Source organism: Nomascus leucogenys, chromosome 19 (genome assembly GCF_006542625.1).
Source record: "Nomascus leucogenys isolate Asia chromosome 19, Asia_NLE_v1, whole genome shotgun sequence".
Classification (NCBI taxonomy): Eukaryota; Metazoa; Chordata; class Mammalia; order Primates; family Hylobatidae; genus Nomascus; species Nomascus leucogenys.
Genome location: NC_044399.1, coordinates 71,437,673 through 71,451,006, shown reverse-complemented (window position 1 = coordinate 71,451,006; position 13,334 = coordinate 71,437,673). Strand labels below are relative to the sequence as shown.

The following is a 13,334-nucleotide window of genomic DNA, read 5'->3' as shown; positions in this document are numbered from 1 at the left end:
GTAATCCCAACACTTTGGGAGGCCGAGGTGGGCAGATCATCAGAGGTCAGGAGTTTGAGAGCAGCTGGCCAACATGGTGAAACCCCGTCTCTACTAAAAATACGAAAAATTAGCCAGGCACGGTGGCACACACCTGCAATCCCAGCTACTCAGGAGGCTGAGGCACGAGAATTGCTTGAACCTGGGAGGTGGAGGTTGGAGGTTGCAGTGAGCCGAGATCATGCCACTGCACTCCAGCCTGGGCAACAGAGTGAGACTCCATCTCAAAAAAAAAAAAAAAATGAAAAAGAAAAAAGAAGAGGAGAAGAAGAGAAGAAAAACATAAAACACTGCCATGTTAAAATGTACATTATCACTCCAGATGCCAGAAATACCCTCATTCTGGTGTCCCAGGGGTCCCGAAATTGGAACCACAGAGAAAGCAATGCAGTGGAAGCATTACACAGGGCCCTGCAGGGAAACACACCTACACGGCCACAGTCATGCAAATGCTGTTTATTGATTTTCAGATTGTAGAGTCAACCTATGGACAAAGCACAGAAAATTTAGTTTTGCTTACAGAACAGAAGGTAGATGTTAACAACAGGGATGATGGAAAAGTAAAGTACATCAGAACTTTAGGGATACAGTTAGCGCTGGGGGAACCCCTGCTGGGTGGAGGCAAGCTTTGGGGCAGAAGAGAAGCCCAGGAAGGCCTTGGCAGTTCACTACGTGGCCCAGGGCTGGATACTCCGTCGCCCGCCTGCCCCACCCCACACACCTGGGTGGTGCTAGAGGATGTCGCTGGTGTGATAGTCCCTCCTCGTACCCGTCCTTTAGGGAGGATGAAGAGGAGGGAGAGAGTTGGAAGGGGAAGGTCCCAATGCTGCCATGCTCATCAGACACAGAAGGAGGTCACCAGACTGAGGTAGGTGGTGGGGCTTGGACACCGGACTAACTTGAAGATGAGCTAAAACAGGGGCGAGTGGAAGCAGCTTTCCCTAAGACATGCCCCCCAGGGTGCCATGTCAGTTTACCATTGCCATGGCAACACCCTGGCATACTGCCCTGTTCCGTGGCAAAGACCCCAGGACCCAGAAGTTACTACCCCTTCCCTAGAAATCTTTGTATATGCAGCTTCTTAATCTACATGTAATTAAAAGTGGGTATAAATCTGACTGCAGAACTGCCCTGAGCTGCTGCTCCCTGCCTATGGGGTAGCCCTGCTCTGCAGGGCAGTCACAGAGCTGCAACACTGCAGCTTCAATACAGCCGTTTTGGTTTTGTTTTTGCTTGTTTCTTTTGTTTTTTGTTGTTGTTGTTTTGTTTTGCTTTGTTTTGTTTTTTGAGATGAAGTTTTACTCCTGTTGACCAGGCTGGAGTGCAATGACGCGATCTCGGCTCACTGCAACCTCCGCCTCCCAGGTTCAATCAATTCTCCTGCCTCAGCCTCCCAAGTAGCTGGGATTATAGGCTCCTGCCACCACGCCCAGCTAGTTTTTTTGTATTTTTAGTAGAGATGAGGTTTCACCATGTTGACCAGGCTGGTCTGGAACTCCCGACCTCGGGTGATCCACCCGCCTCGGCCTCCCAAAGTGCTGGGATTATAGGCGTGAGCCACTGTACCTGGCCACAGCTGTTTTCTTCTACCCTACCACTGGCGCTTGCCTTTGAAATCGTTCCTGGGGGAGGCCAAGAACCCTCTCGGGCTAAGCTCCAGTTTCAGGGCTTGCCAACCCTACATCAAGACCCACTAAAGTCAGTGGAATTCTGGAGAGTTCTAAGTGTCCTGCATAAAGTTACAAAAATCACCAAGAGATGACCCCCAAATGTAACTATCCAAAATGGGGAGACAGGGAAGGGTATCAGGGATGAGAAAGGATCAGAGCATCAAATCCTCATTTGTCATTGACATGGGGTAAAATTGAGAAACTGATTTAAACAGATTACTTGGAAATAGAGGAAACTACCAGAAGAATTTAAAACAGGGTCAATTAAAACCACTGCACGAAAGGAATGAGAGGGGTAGGGGAAAAAACTACTTTTATTCATAAGCTCTTCTGTACCCTTGGGATTTTTTTTTTTTTTTTTTTTTTTTACCATGGGTATGTCTGACTTTGATTTCAAAAATTAATTTTAAGTTTTAAAAAGTGACACCACGATCCCGGTCAATCGAACCGGAAGTGACCAAGCCACTTCCTCCCTGCCTGGGTGGTTGTGGGTCTCAGGGGGGTCAGTGCTGCGGTGAGTGCCCTGAGGACGGGGGTGGCTCTGTGGGTGTCTCTGCAGGTGGCCCTGCGGGCAGCTCTGCAGGTGGTGCTGTGGGTGGCTCTGCAGGTGGCTCTGGGGATGACTGTGCAGGTGGCTCTGCGGGTGGCTCTGCGGGAGGCTGCAAAGCACCCTGGCTCAGCATGTTTCGGCAGCGCAGCCGCTCCTCCTCCTGCTTCTCCGCCATGCGGTTCTCCAGCAGCCTCAGCTCCCTGCGCACCGCCTTCTGCATGGACGGCTCCAGTTCCAGCACTTTCTGGAGGTCCGCCTTGGCCTCGGCCTCGTTCCACACCTCCGCATGAGCCCGGGCACGCACGTAGTAGGCCTTCACGATGCCTGTGGGGAGCAAGGAGCATCCAGCTACAGCTCCCTTCCCAGCCTCAGAGGCAGCCCCCGCCCAGCTGGGACTCACCAGCCTCCAAGACCCTTAGCCCCGCCATGATCCTTAACCTCTCTGTATCCCCCATCCCTCGTTTTTTCAACTGTGAGATGGAGATGATGATCATAATAGCAATACCTCCTCCTCTCCTTTTCAAGGCCCTGTGACTAATTTTATATTCATCACTTTGTTTTATTTTTCTCATAGACGCTACCTAAATTAGATAACCTTCAGGCCCTTTCCCTGCACCTCCCCCATGTGGTGATTATGAGGATTATGAGGATTAAATGAGATAATAAACACAGACGACGTGTGCCTGATGCATGAGCCAGGGGCTGGATGTTGTTACTGTGAGCACTATTCGAGCATTAAGTCAATACTAGTACTGACGGTACCATATCTTTGCAACACCAGTACTAGTATCGACATCATAATATTTTTCTCTATATTGATTGCCCCTCTTTTTTTAAAAGCCTGTTTACCGTTCCACTGAAATCACAAGCTTGGTGAGCTTCCTGGGTAAGTGATCAAACACACATTAAAATAAAGGGCCTCCCCCCCGCCAAGCACTGCCCATCCATCACCCACGATTCAGTTACGCCCTCGGGGAAACCCGGCTGGGTGGAGACAAGGTTTGGTGCCCTGGTGGGGTGGAAAGAAAAGTCCAGGAAGGCTATGGCAGGTGTCTCCGTGGCCCTGGGCTGGGCGCCCCCTCACTGCCCGCCCCTGCAGCCCCGCGCACCTGGGTGCTGCCGGAGAATGTCACTGGTGTGCTGCAGCACCTCATAGTACTCCTCCTTCTTCAGTAGGCACTGGCAGTAGTTGAGGATCAGAGTGTTGATCATCTTCTCCAGCTTCAGCCATTGCACTTCCCACGGCTTCTCCTGCCCAGGGAGAAGGTCAGCCATGACCTCAGGCAGCTGCCTGACCCCCGCCCCACCCTGGCTGGCGCTGGCCAGGTCCCCCAGAGTCAGCCCCACTTCCCAGCCCCAGCCAGCAGCCTCTGACCTTGGTCTGCAGGTTCCTTAGGCAGATGATGGCCTCCTGGTACTTGGAAGAGGCCTCCTCGTAGCGGCCTAGCTTAAAGAGCCGATTTCCCTCTCCATGGAGGACGGGCACCGCCTTCATTTTCTCATGATTGCTCAGGTTCCAGGTCTCCCTCTGGTAATCACTCGGGGCATCAACCTGGCCCCAGAGCTGCAGGTCAGTGAGGCAGGGACCCCAGGGGCCTGTACCCCATCAGGGACCCAAAAAACGGGACCCTGTGGCACATCTCCCTGAAGTCACGCTTGCTGGTCAAGTGCATACAGACAAGGGAAAGAAGGAACAACGCCAAAAACCCTGCCCTAAATCAATGTCTTCGTGCAAACTAGGAAAAGGTGCCCATTCATCAAGACGCTTCACTTCTAATATTCAGAAAATTGTCACGAATACTCATTTTGTTAGAACAATACACTATTGCCATCTGCTGGAAACTTGTCATTATGGAAATACCAATATACAATGTCTATAATGAGCACCTTGGAGGAGATGCCGGTGCATGTTGTGCAGTGCACAGACCACACAACTGTGACAGCAAGCCTGTAACGGCCCTTGGTGGACACAGTTCTTATTTTATTTTTATTCACCCACATAGCTCTCAGGCTGAGCCTCAGTCTTGGCCATAAGCTGAGTCCTGACCTGACCTTGACCCTGGCCCTAACCCTCTCTCACCAATCCACAAACACACGCTGTCAATCACTCTGGGGCTCTGGGTGGGAGGATGTGGGGAGTTCCATGCAGCCTCTGCCGCCACTAGAGAACCAAGTCTGAAACCACAAACCACAGGAACCAAGGTGGAGGTTATAATCTCCAACTCTTGAAAATGAAAGTGGAAGTGGATAAAATGCCTCCACAATAAAAATGAATCACATTTTTAAAAATTGGTTCCAAGTGTACTTTAATTCTTTTTTTTTTTTTTGAGATGGAGTCTCACTCTGTCACCAGGTTAAAATGCACTGACATGATCTCGGCTCACTGCAACCTCCACTTCCCAGGTTCAAGCAATTCTCATGCCTCAAATTCCCGAGTAGCTGGGAATACAGGCATGCACCACCACACCCGGTTAATTTTTCTGTTTTTAGTAGAGACAGGGTTTTACCATGTTGGCCAGGCTGGTCTCGAACTCCTGACCTCAGGTGATCCAACCCCCTCGGCCTCCCAAAGTGCTGGGATTATAGGCGTGAGCCACCACACCCAGCACCAAATGGACTTTTCTTGTGGAAAAATCAGAGGACTTTTTTTCAAATTCGTATTCTCCCATGGCTTATGAACCCTTTCTTGTTATCTAAAGAGAAACAGGGCACTGTCCAGTGGCCAGTGGGGTGCGGGTGCCCGTGATGCCCGCTGTCCCTCTCCAGTGCTGGCACAGCCCTCCAGCCCTGCCTACCCTGAGCCCCACCTGCAGCAGCTCGATCACAAAGATCAGAGGCTGAGGCTCCTTCTGCAGCTCGTCCAGGTCCTCGTAGCCCAGCGTGTGGTAGGCGAACATGTTGGCCAGCCCGCATGTGTGCACGTGCCACTCCGTGGGGTCCTTGCCCTGGGCCATCTGCCGCAGGCTCCGGGCCAGGATGGGGTAGACCCCCGTGTGCTGTGGGGAGAAACGGATGGATGGTATCTGGGCTACCTGCTCAGAGCTAGGTGGGCCATAAAACGCCTCCACTTGGAGCCCCTCCTGGCAGGAATCCTGCTCCCTCACTATGCCACTAATACTAACTGTGGTTAACCGTGTGCCAGGCAAAGCACTTCACACTGTTATGAGCCCCTTTGATCCTTACGACAATTCAAGGGAGGCACTATTATCCCCATTTTACGGATGGGGAAACTACAGCCCAGAGAGGCAAAGCAAGTTGCTTAAGGTCACACAGCTAGGAAATGACACAGCCAGGATTCAAACCTGGCTCCAGAGGCCATATGCTCTCAGCCTCCAGCTGCCTCTTCTGGCCCTTGTGGTCCACTGTAACACCTCTCTGCCCCAAGAAAACCCTGAGCTCTGCAAAGCCTATGACTCGCAGGAAGGGCAATGTGGGGCAGTGGGAGGAGCAGGACTCCAGGGTCCTAGAGAGTCCTGGCAGTGCCGCAGGTTAGCAGTGAGCCCAGGTCTCTGCACTTCTCTGAACCTCAGTTCCCTGGGTTGCTCCTGTCCGGTATTAGGGCTGCTGTAGGGATTAAATGAGACGGTGCAGATATAGGTCTGGCTCATCACAGCTTCAGCCAGCACAGGAGCTGAGTTTGCCACCCTTGGGATGAAGGAGGGCTGGGAAAATCAGCCGTGCAGCCTCAGCGAGGCCTGCTGTATGTATGCTGGGCCTCAATTTCCCCAACTAAGCTCCCTGAGAACCCATCTTCTTGGACCTGCTTCTGAGATGACCCAGCACTGGCCCCACATGCAACATGTGAAGTGAAGGGGCTGAAACTCTGTGCAGCAGTTCAGCTCTGCCTCCAGGTCACCAGCACAGAGACAGAGGTCACCCCGCCCGGCCCACCGGCTGGGATTAGCCCGAAATGCCTTCTGCCTCTTTATGGAAGAGATGAGCAGATGGCTGTTGAGCCTGTTAGGATTAGAGCTGGACCAAGGGAGGGAGAGGCCCCAGAACCAGCTTGCTGCAGGGAGGGGCCATCTCTGGCCCTGACTCAGCAGCCCCCAGCTCAGCACCCCGTGGCTCCCAGCAAGCTGAGCATGCTTTTGTGGCCCCAGAGCACACTGCCCTCACTTATTTATGTCTTGGCACTGGCTGCCCTGCATTACAACTGTTTAGCTGTCTGCTCCTCCTGCAGAATTCAAGTTCCCTAAGGGCTAGGGGCTTTGCTTGTTTCATTCTTAACACACAGCACAGGCCAAATCAGGTGCCCAGTGAATGTTTTCTAACTAGATAGGTAGGTAGGTAGGTAGGTAGGTAGGTAGGTAGGTAGATGATAGATAGATTAGATAGATAGATAGATAGATAGATAGATAGATAGATAATAGATACACGAATGATAGGAGATAGAAGATGATGGATGCATGCATAGTGATGGAAGACTGGATTATTAATGAAGATCGGTTGAAGGGAAGAATGGATGAATTGATGCCTGAGCAGGTGGGTGTATGGATAAGAGGTGGATGTGCAGGTGGAGAACTAACTCTAGAAGGGGTGTGTGTGTGTGTGCACGCTCATGCATGCGCACGTGCACACAATCACGGCAGCCATGGGCTGGGGTGAGGAGATCTGGGGGGCATGGAGATTGGGAAAACCCATAGTTACTACGGGAGCAGTGGCTCACGCCTGTAATCCCAGCACTTTGGGAGGTCAAGGCCGGTGGATCACCTGAGGTCAGGAGTTCGAGACCAGCCTGGCCAACATGGTGAAACCCCATCTCTACTAAAAATACAAAAATTGGCCAGGTATGGTGGCGAGCACCTGTAATTCCAGCTACTCAGGAGGCTGAGGCAGGAGAATCGCTTGAACCCAGGAAGCAGAGGTTGCAGCGAGCCAATCCCACACCATTGCACTCCAGCCTGGGCAACAAGAGCAAAAGTCCGTCTCAAAAAAAAAAAACAGTTACCAGCCTGTGATATGGGCAGTGCACTCATGTGACTATCAACATGGAAAAAGGAACACAGACTCCACAGGAAACAAAGAGCCATGCCCACATTATGGGAATGACAACAGCTTGTGGTTTTGCAAGCAACAAATCAATCAACTCATCAAGAATTTATTGACAGCCTTCTATGCACTCAGCTGTCATGTGTTAGCAAACATGTATCCTATGCAGAGGGGGCTCTTAGTGGCAGCCAAGCCTTGCCTCACATATGGCATGAATTAAAGTACAGGAGCCCCTCACTCTAAGCAAAGTCAATAGATATATTTTTAAACTAACCAAAATCACAAAGAAGCCAATTTTTTGAAGGCTTGACTTGATAAAAAATAAAACAGATTTTAAGATAAAAACATCAGAATGAAGAAAAACACAGGGACTGCTACAAAGGAAAGATGTTCAACAAATATTCGCTACATGAATGAATAAATGGATAACATGTTGAGTGGGATCACCTACTGGCAGAGGATGGCGCTGCAGCCCAGCTCTATTAGACATTGCGAGAAATGTGTGCAGGATTAAGAGGGAACCAGGCATCTCACCCAGATCTTTTCCCTTAACTTGTCTGAGCCATTGCAACTTATTTTCCCTTTTGGAGTCTTAAGTTTCCCATCTTAAGTGATTGGTGGGTTAATCTCAAATTTTTTCTAGGCTGGACATGGTGGCTCATGCCTGTAATCCCAACATTTTGGGAGGCCGAGGTGGGCAGATCACTTGAGGTCAAGAGTTCGAGACCAGCTTGGTCCAACATGATGAAACCCCATCTCTACTAAAAATACTGAAAAAAAAAAATAGCCAGGTATGGTGGCGGGCACCTGTAATCCCCATCTACTCAGGAGGCTGGAGCGGGAGAATCATTTGAACCTGGGAGGCAGAGGTTCCAGCGAGCCAAGTTCATGCCACTACACTCCAGCCTGGGTGACAGAGTGAAACTCCGTCTCAGAAAAAAAAAAAAATTCTAGCTCAAAATAATAGCTCTCATTTTTAACTGCCCTGTGTTACGATTCATCCTCATATGTTATATCATGCAATCTCCAAAACAACCCCTTAACTTAGAGTTTTGCTTATTTATAAATGAAGGAATAAAGTAGCAGACAGAAGACGGGACTTCCCCAGGTCACACAACTAATGAAAGACAGAACAGAGTTCAAATTGTCCCCCAAATGCTCATTTAAAAGGTCAGTGGCCTCTGATGAAATAATGAGTCTGGGTATCTGCCACCAATGGTGAAAGTCTAGGGGGAGCTTTGGAATGGATGGATCAGGCTGTCAACACCTAAACCCACCAATCACTCTTAACACCACTGTAAGAGAGACAACCAAATGTGATGGACGTCTCCCAAAGGGAAGTATATGGTACATCCATGGCAGACTTTCGAAAAAGAGAGAGAGAGAAGAATCTGAATCTTATCAGGTCCTCTAGACCCCACTTTCAATTTATCAAAAATGTGGGGAATAGAGGACCATGTTAGACAATTCCATGGCAAAGCAACCAGGAAAATCAGAATATGGGACGTTTACAGGATAAATGACCCAGTTCCTTCAACACTTCCACGTCAAGGAAGAAAAGAAGGAGGCCAGGCGCCGTGGCTCACGCCTGTAATCCCAGCACTTTAGGAGGCAGAGGCAGGCGGATCACAAGGTCAAGAGATCAAGACCATTCTGGTCAACATGGGGAAACCCGGTCTCTACTAAAATACAAAAAATTACCCAGGCGTGGTGGCAGGCACCTGTAGTCTTGGGAGACGGAGGCAGGAGAATCACTTGAACCTGGGAGGCTGAGATTGCAGTGAGCCAAGATCGTGCTGGTGCACTCCAGCTTGGCAACAGAGCAAGACTCCGTCTCAAAAAAAAAAAAAAAGAAGAAAGAAAGAAAAGAAGGAAGTAGACCTATAGATAAAAAGGGACTTGAGAGACACATCAACAAAGCGCTATGCAGGGACTTTGTTCAGTTGTTGATTTAAACAAACCAAACTCATTCATTTATAAAGAATAAAAGGAGTCAATCAAAGAAAATTTAACGGTGACTGGATATTAGATGGCTTTAAGGAATTACTGGAGTTTTTATGAAAGATTTCATAATGATACAATGGTAAAGTCTTTTTAATATCCTCTTTTTTTTTTTTTTTTTTTTTTTAGATAGGGTCTCACTCTGTCGCCAAACTGGAGTTCAGTGGCATGATCTCAGCTCACTGCAACCTCTGCCTCCCGGGTTCAAGTGATTCTTCTGCCTCAGCCTCCTGAGTAGCTGGGATTACAGGCACGTGCCACCACGCCTGGCTAATTTTTGTATTTTTAGTAGAGACAGGGTTTCATCATGTTGGCCAGGCTGGTCTCAAACTCCTGACCTCGTGATCTGCCCGCCTCAGTCTCCCAAAGTGCTGGGATATCCTCATATTTTAGAGATACAAATTTTAGTATTTACAGATGAAATGATATGGTGTCTGGCATTTGGTTTAACCATGCAGGACAAGGAAGGGAAGTGGGTGGGTTGGGAGATGAAGCAAGACCAGCTGCAGGTTGATGGTGGCTGGCACTGGGTAAATTCATTATTCTTTCTGTTGACTTTTGTATATGTTTGAAAGTTCCCATAAGAAATGTTGCCTAAAGGTCAGTGAGTTTTGCCATAAGGCAAGGAAGCTAACTTATACGAGTAATTTACGGAGTGCCATAAATTGGAGGGCAAACTTGCAGTGTGAGGAGGAGCGCAAAAAAGTGACCAATGCTGCTGTAATCATGCTGTATAAAATCTCCAGGTCTAATCATGCTGTATAAAAAGCAAGGACTTAGCCGGGCAAGATGGCTCATGCCTATAATGCCAGCACTCTGGGAGGCCGAGACAGGAGGATTGCTTAACCCCAGGAGTTTAGGACCAGCCTGGCCAACATGGCGAAACTCTGTCTCTACAAAAAATACAAAAATGAGGTGTGGTGGTGCGCCTGTAGTCCCAACTACTTGGAAGGCTGAAGTGGGAGGATCACCTGAGCCCTGGAAGTTGAGGCTGCAGTGAGCCATAATTATGCTACTGCACTCCAGCCTGGGTGACAGAGCGAGACCCTATCTCTCTCTCTCTCTGTCTCTCTCTCACACACACACACACACACACACACACACACAAATGTAAAGACTGTGAAGTGGGCCAGCTCACTCCTGCTGGGCATAGCCCTGCTCCCCACCAGCCAGCCACAGCATGGGTCACCCCTTCCAGCCCTTGTTCCCTCCATCTTCACATGCACAGCGGTGGGGAATAAGGTTGCAGGACTGGCTTTGCAAAGCTTCGCTTGAGTCCCAGCTTTCCCGAAACACAGCAGCCCCGCAAAGCGGATGGGTGAGCCCGGCAGAGACTAGTCCCAGGGGACGGGCGCACAGGGCCTACTTACGATGGTGTCGCACCAGAACTCGGCCACCTCGTGCACCCGCATGGAGGTGAGCAGGATCTCCCAGACCTCGAGCTTGAACATGTTTCCGATGATGATGTGCATGGGCTGGCCCACCTGCCGGCTGTCGTCAATGACCGTCCGCTCCTCATCACATTTCATGGTGCGGAAATGAAAGATCACCTGGTGACCGAGACGGTGCACTCTGCTCTAGACACACCTCTGAAGGCCCGGCAGAAGCCACCCCCTTGTCACCGACTCTCAGGGCTGTCCCCAGGGTCAGCTCACTCAGTTCACCCCATCAGATGCCTCAGACCCCTGGAGCACCTCCACCCTGCCTGCACCCCCCAAGGAGGAGGGACCGACCCCTCCCTACAGACCCCATTCCACTCCCCACAGCCCTGTGTGTCCAGAAATCCTTCCTCAAATAAGCCCGAGTTCTTTTTTTTTTTTTTGAGACAGAGTCTCCCTCTGTTGCCCAGGCTGGAGTGCAGTGGTGTGATCTCAGCTCACTGCAACCTCCACCTCCCGGGCTCAAGTGATTCTCCTGCCTCAGTCTCCCGAGTATCTGAACTAGAATTACAGGCGCCCACCACCACATCTGGCTAATTTTTGTATTTTCGGTAGAGACGGCGTTTCACATGTTGGTCAGGCTGGTCTCAAACTCCTGACCTCCTGATCTGCCCATCTTGGCCTCCCAGAGTGCTGGGATTACAGGCGTGAGCCACCTTGCCTGGCCAAAGCCCGAGTTCTGTAGTCACAGACGCACCCTTCAGTCCAGGGAAGCCCAACAGACATTTGGGGACAAATACCAAGATCCCTGGGACCCCCTTTCTTCTCACTCAACATTTAGGGCTCCAGAAAATTCCCAAAAGCCCTTCCCCTCAGCCCATGCTAAAGCTGAATCTGCAAAGTACCAAAAACGCCCCGTGAATGGGTAGACGCTGGGAGCTCCCCGGAGGCCCAGGGCTGGGGCTGCCTGGCTGTTTTTTGGCAAAGCTGAAAGCTGTTTACAGTGCCTTGGGGCACACCTGGAATATGGAAGGCTGCTGTGGGGGACCCTGTCTGCTCCGGAGGGGCCCCACTCACTCGGGATCCGGTGATGAAGTTTGGGAGCTCGCCCGTGCCCCCGTGCAGAATGGTTTTCTTGACCCCTTCCACGTTCAGGAGCAGAGCGGCATCCATGGCTGCAGGAGAAAGGGCGGTGTCCAGCACAGGCGGAGATAATCCCACCTCCGGGGAAGACACTTAGGAGGCTGAGACTCTGGGATTTGCCCAGCCAGGAGGAGTGGGGGGAAGGGCAGACGGTGGGGGCGGTGCCCCAGGCGCCCCGGCTTCTCATCAGAGCCACTCCGGACGGGCCTGTGGTCCGCAGGCAGCCTCGCCTCCTGTCCCATCCACCGCTCCTTCCAGTGATTCTGGGCCCCTGCCCGACCCATGCCAGGGTTGTGCTAGACTTGGCTTTTGTTCCACTCCAAGAAGGAAAAAGGTCCGCTGAGCTTTCTTAAAGACAGGGGGTCAGGCGCGGGGGCTCACCCTGTAATCCCAGCACTTTGGGAGGCCGAGGCGGGCGGATCACGAGGTCAAGAACTCGAGACCATCCCAGCCAACATGGTAAAACCCCGTCTCTACTAAAAATACAAAAATTAGCCGGGGGTGGTGGCGGGCGCCTGTAGTTCCAGCTACTCGGGAGGCTGAAGCAAGAGAATCACTTGAACCAGGGAGGCGGAGGTTGCAGTGAGCCAAGATAGCGCCACTGCACTCCAGCCTGGCGATGTGGAGAGAGGCCTGGAGGCCACTGAAGGGGAAAAGGAGGGGAGGCATGGGCTGGGCCCAGACTCTAAGCCCCTGAGGACCCCAGGCCAGCCGGGGTGGCAGCTGCCCTTTGCCATCCAGCCACCTTCCTACTTTCCCTGTTCCCCCTCCCCTCCCCAGAATCTGCCTTCAGGAGGCCCTGCGATGGTGGCCCAAGGGAAGAGGGGAAAGTTTTCTGGCTTGGGATGGAAGGAAGACGGAGAACGAAAGGCGGGGTGGGTTTGGGTAAAGTTGAGGCGCCCTCCGCAGCCCCGCTCCTGCCTCCCCTGCAAGGTCTGGCTGGGGGAAGGGTGGGTATCCCCTCCCCTTTGGAGGGCCTTAGCCCTGTGCTCTGGGAACCAGGCAGAGTTTATTCAGGGCATCAGGGACGCCCAGAAGGGCTGGGAAACATGAATGCGAAGACCTGGTGTTTGGCACCACCGTGTGGCCAGTTCAAGCTCCTACACCTCTGCACCCTGAAGGCACTGGACTCAGCTCCCCAAAACCATTATCTTCCTGACACCAGGCTCACTGGTTGCAGGGGGAAGGGGTGCAGTACTCTGCTACAGGGAGAGATAAAAACACTGGACTAAGGAGGCTGAGGTAGGTGGATCACCTGAGGTCAGGAGTTTTGTATTTTTAGTAGAGTCTCTACTAAAAATACAAAAATTACCCAGGCATGGTGGCTGGTGCCTGTAATCCCAGCTACTCAGGAGGTTGAGGCAGGAGCCTTGCTTGAACCCAGGAGGCGGAGGCTGCAGTGAGCCGGGATCGCACCACTGCACTCCAGCCTGGGCAACAGAGCGAGACTCTGTCTCAAAAAAAAAAAAAAAAAAAAAAAAAAAAAAAAAAAAAAAAAAAAGCTAAACTGGGCTGGGTGCGTTGGCTCATGGCTGTAATCCTAGGACTTTGGGAGCCAAG

General features: G+C 51.3%; 1 protein-coding gene across 8 annotated transcripts; it reads right to left on the bottom strand.

Annotated features, from left to right (window-relative positions):
* Nucleotides 1–480: 480 nt before the first annotated feature.
* On the bottom strand, nt 481–11,956 carry AIPL1 (aryl hydrocarbon receptor interacting protein like 1). 8 transcript variants are annotated; one of them, XM_003274576.3, is made up of 6 exons: nt 11,651–11,956; nt 10,623–10,802; nt 5,067–5,255; nt 3,635–3,811; nt 3,369–3,510; nt 481–2,583 (listed from the first exon to the last, which is right to left on the bottom strand). In XM_003274576.3, the coding sequence occupies exons 2-6, from the start codon at nt 10,779–10,781 to the stop codon at nt 2,213–2,215; spliced, it is 1,038 nt and encodes a 345-aa protein (XP_003274624.1). In that variant the 5' UTR covers nt 10,782–10,802; nt 11,651–11,956; the 3' UTR covers nt 481–2,212. The 8 variants fall into 8 exon arrangements, with proteins under 8 accessions (XP_003274624.1, XP_004091574.1, XP_004091576.1 ...); XM_004091526.3 differs by having other exon boundaries at nt 3,369–3,438; nt 11,709–11,956; XM_004091528.3 differs by having other exon boundaries at nt 10,623–10,736; nt 11,709–11,956.
* Between the last annotated feature and the right edge of the window lie 1,378 nt (nt 11,957–13,334).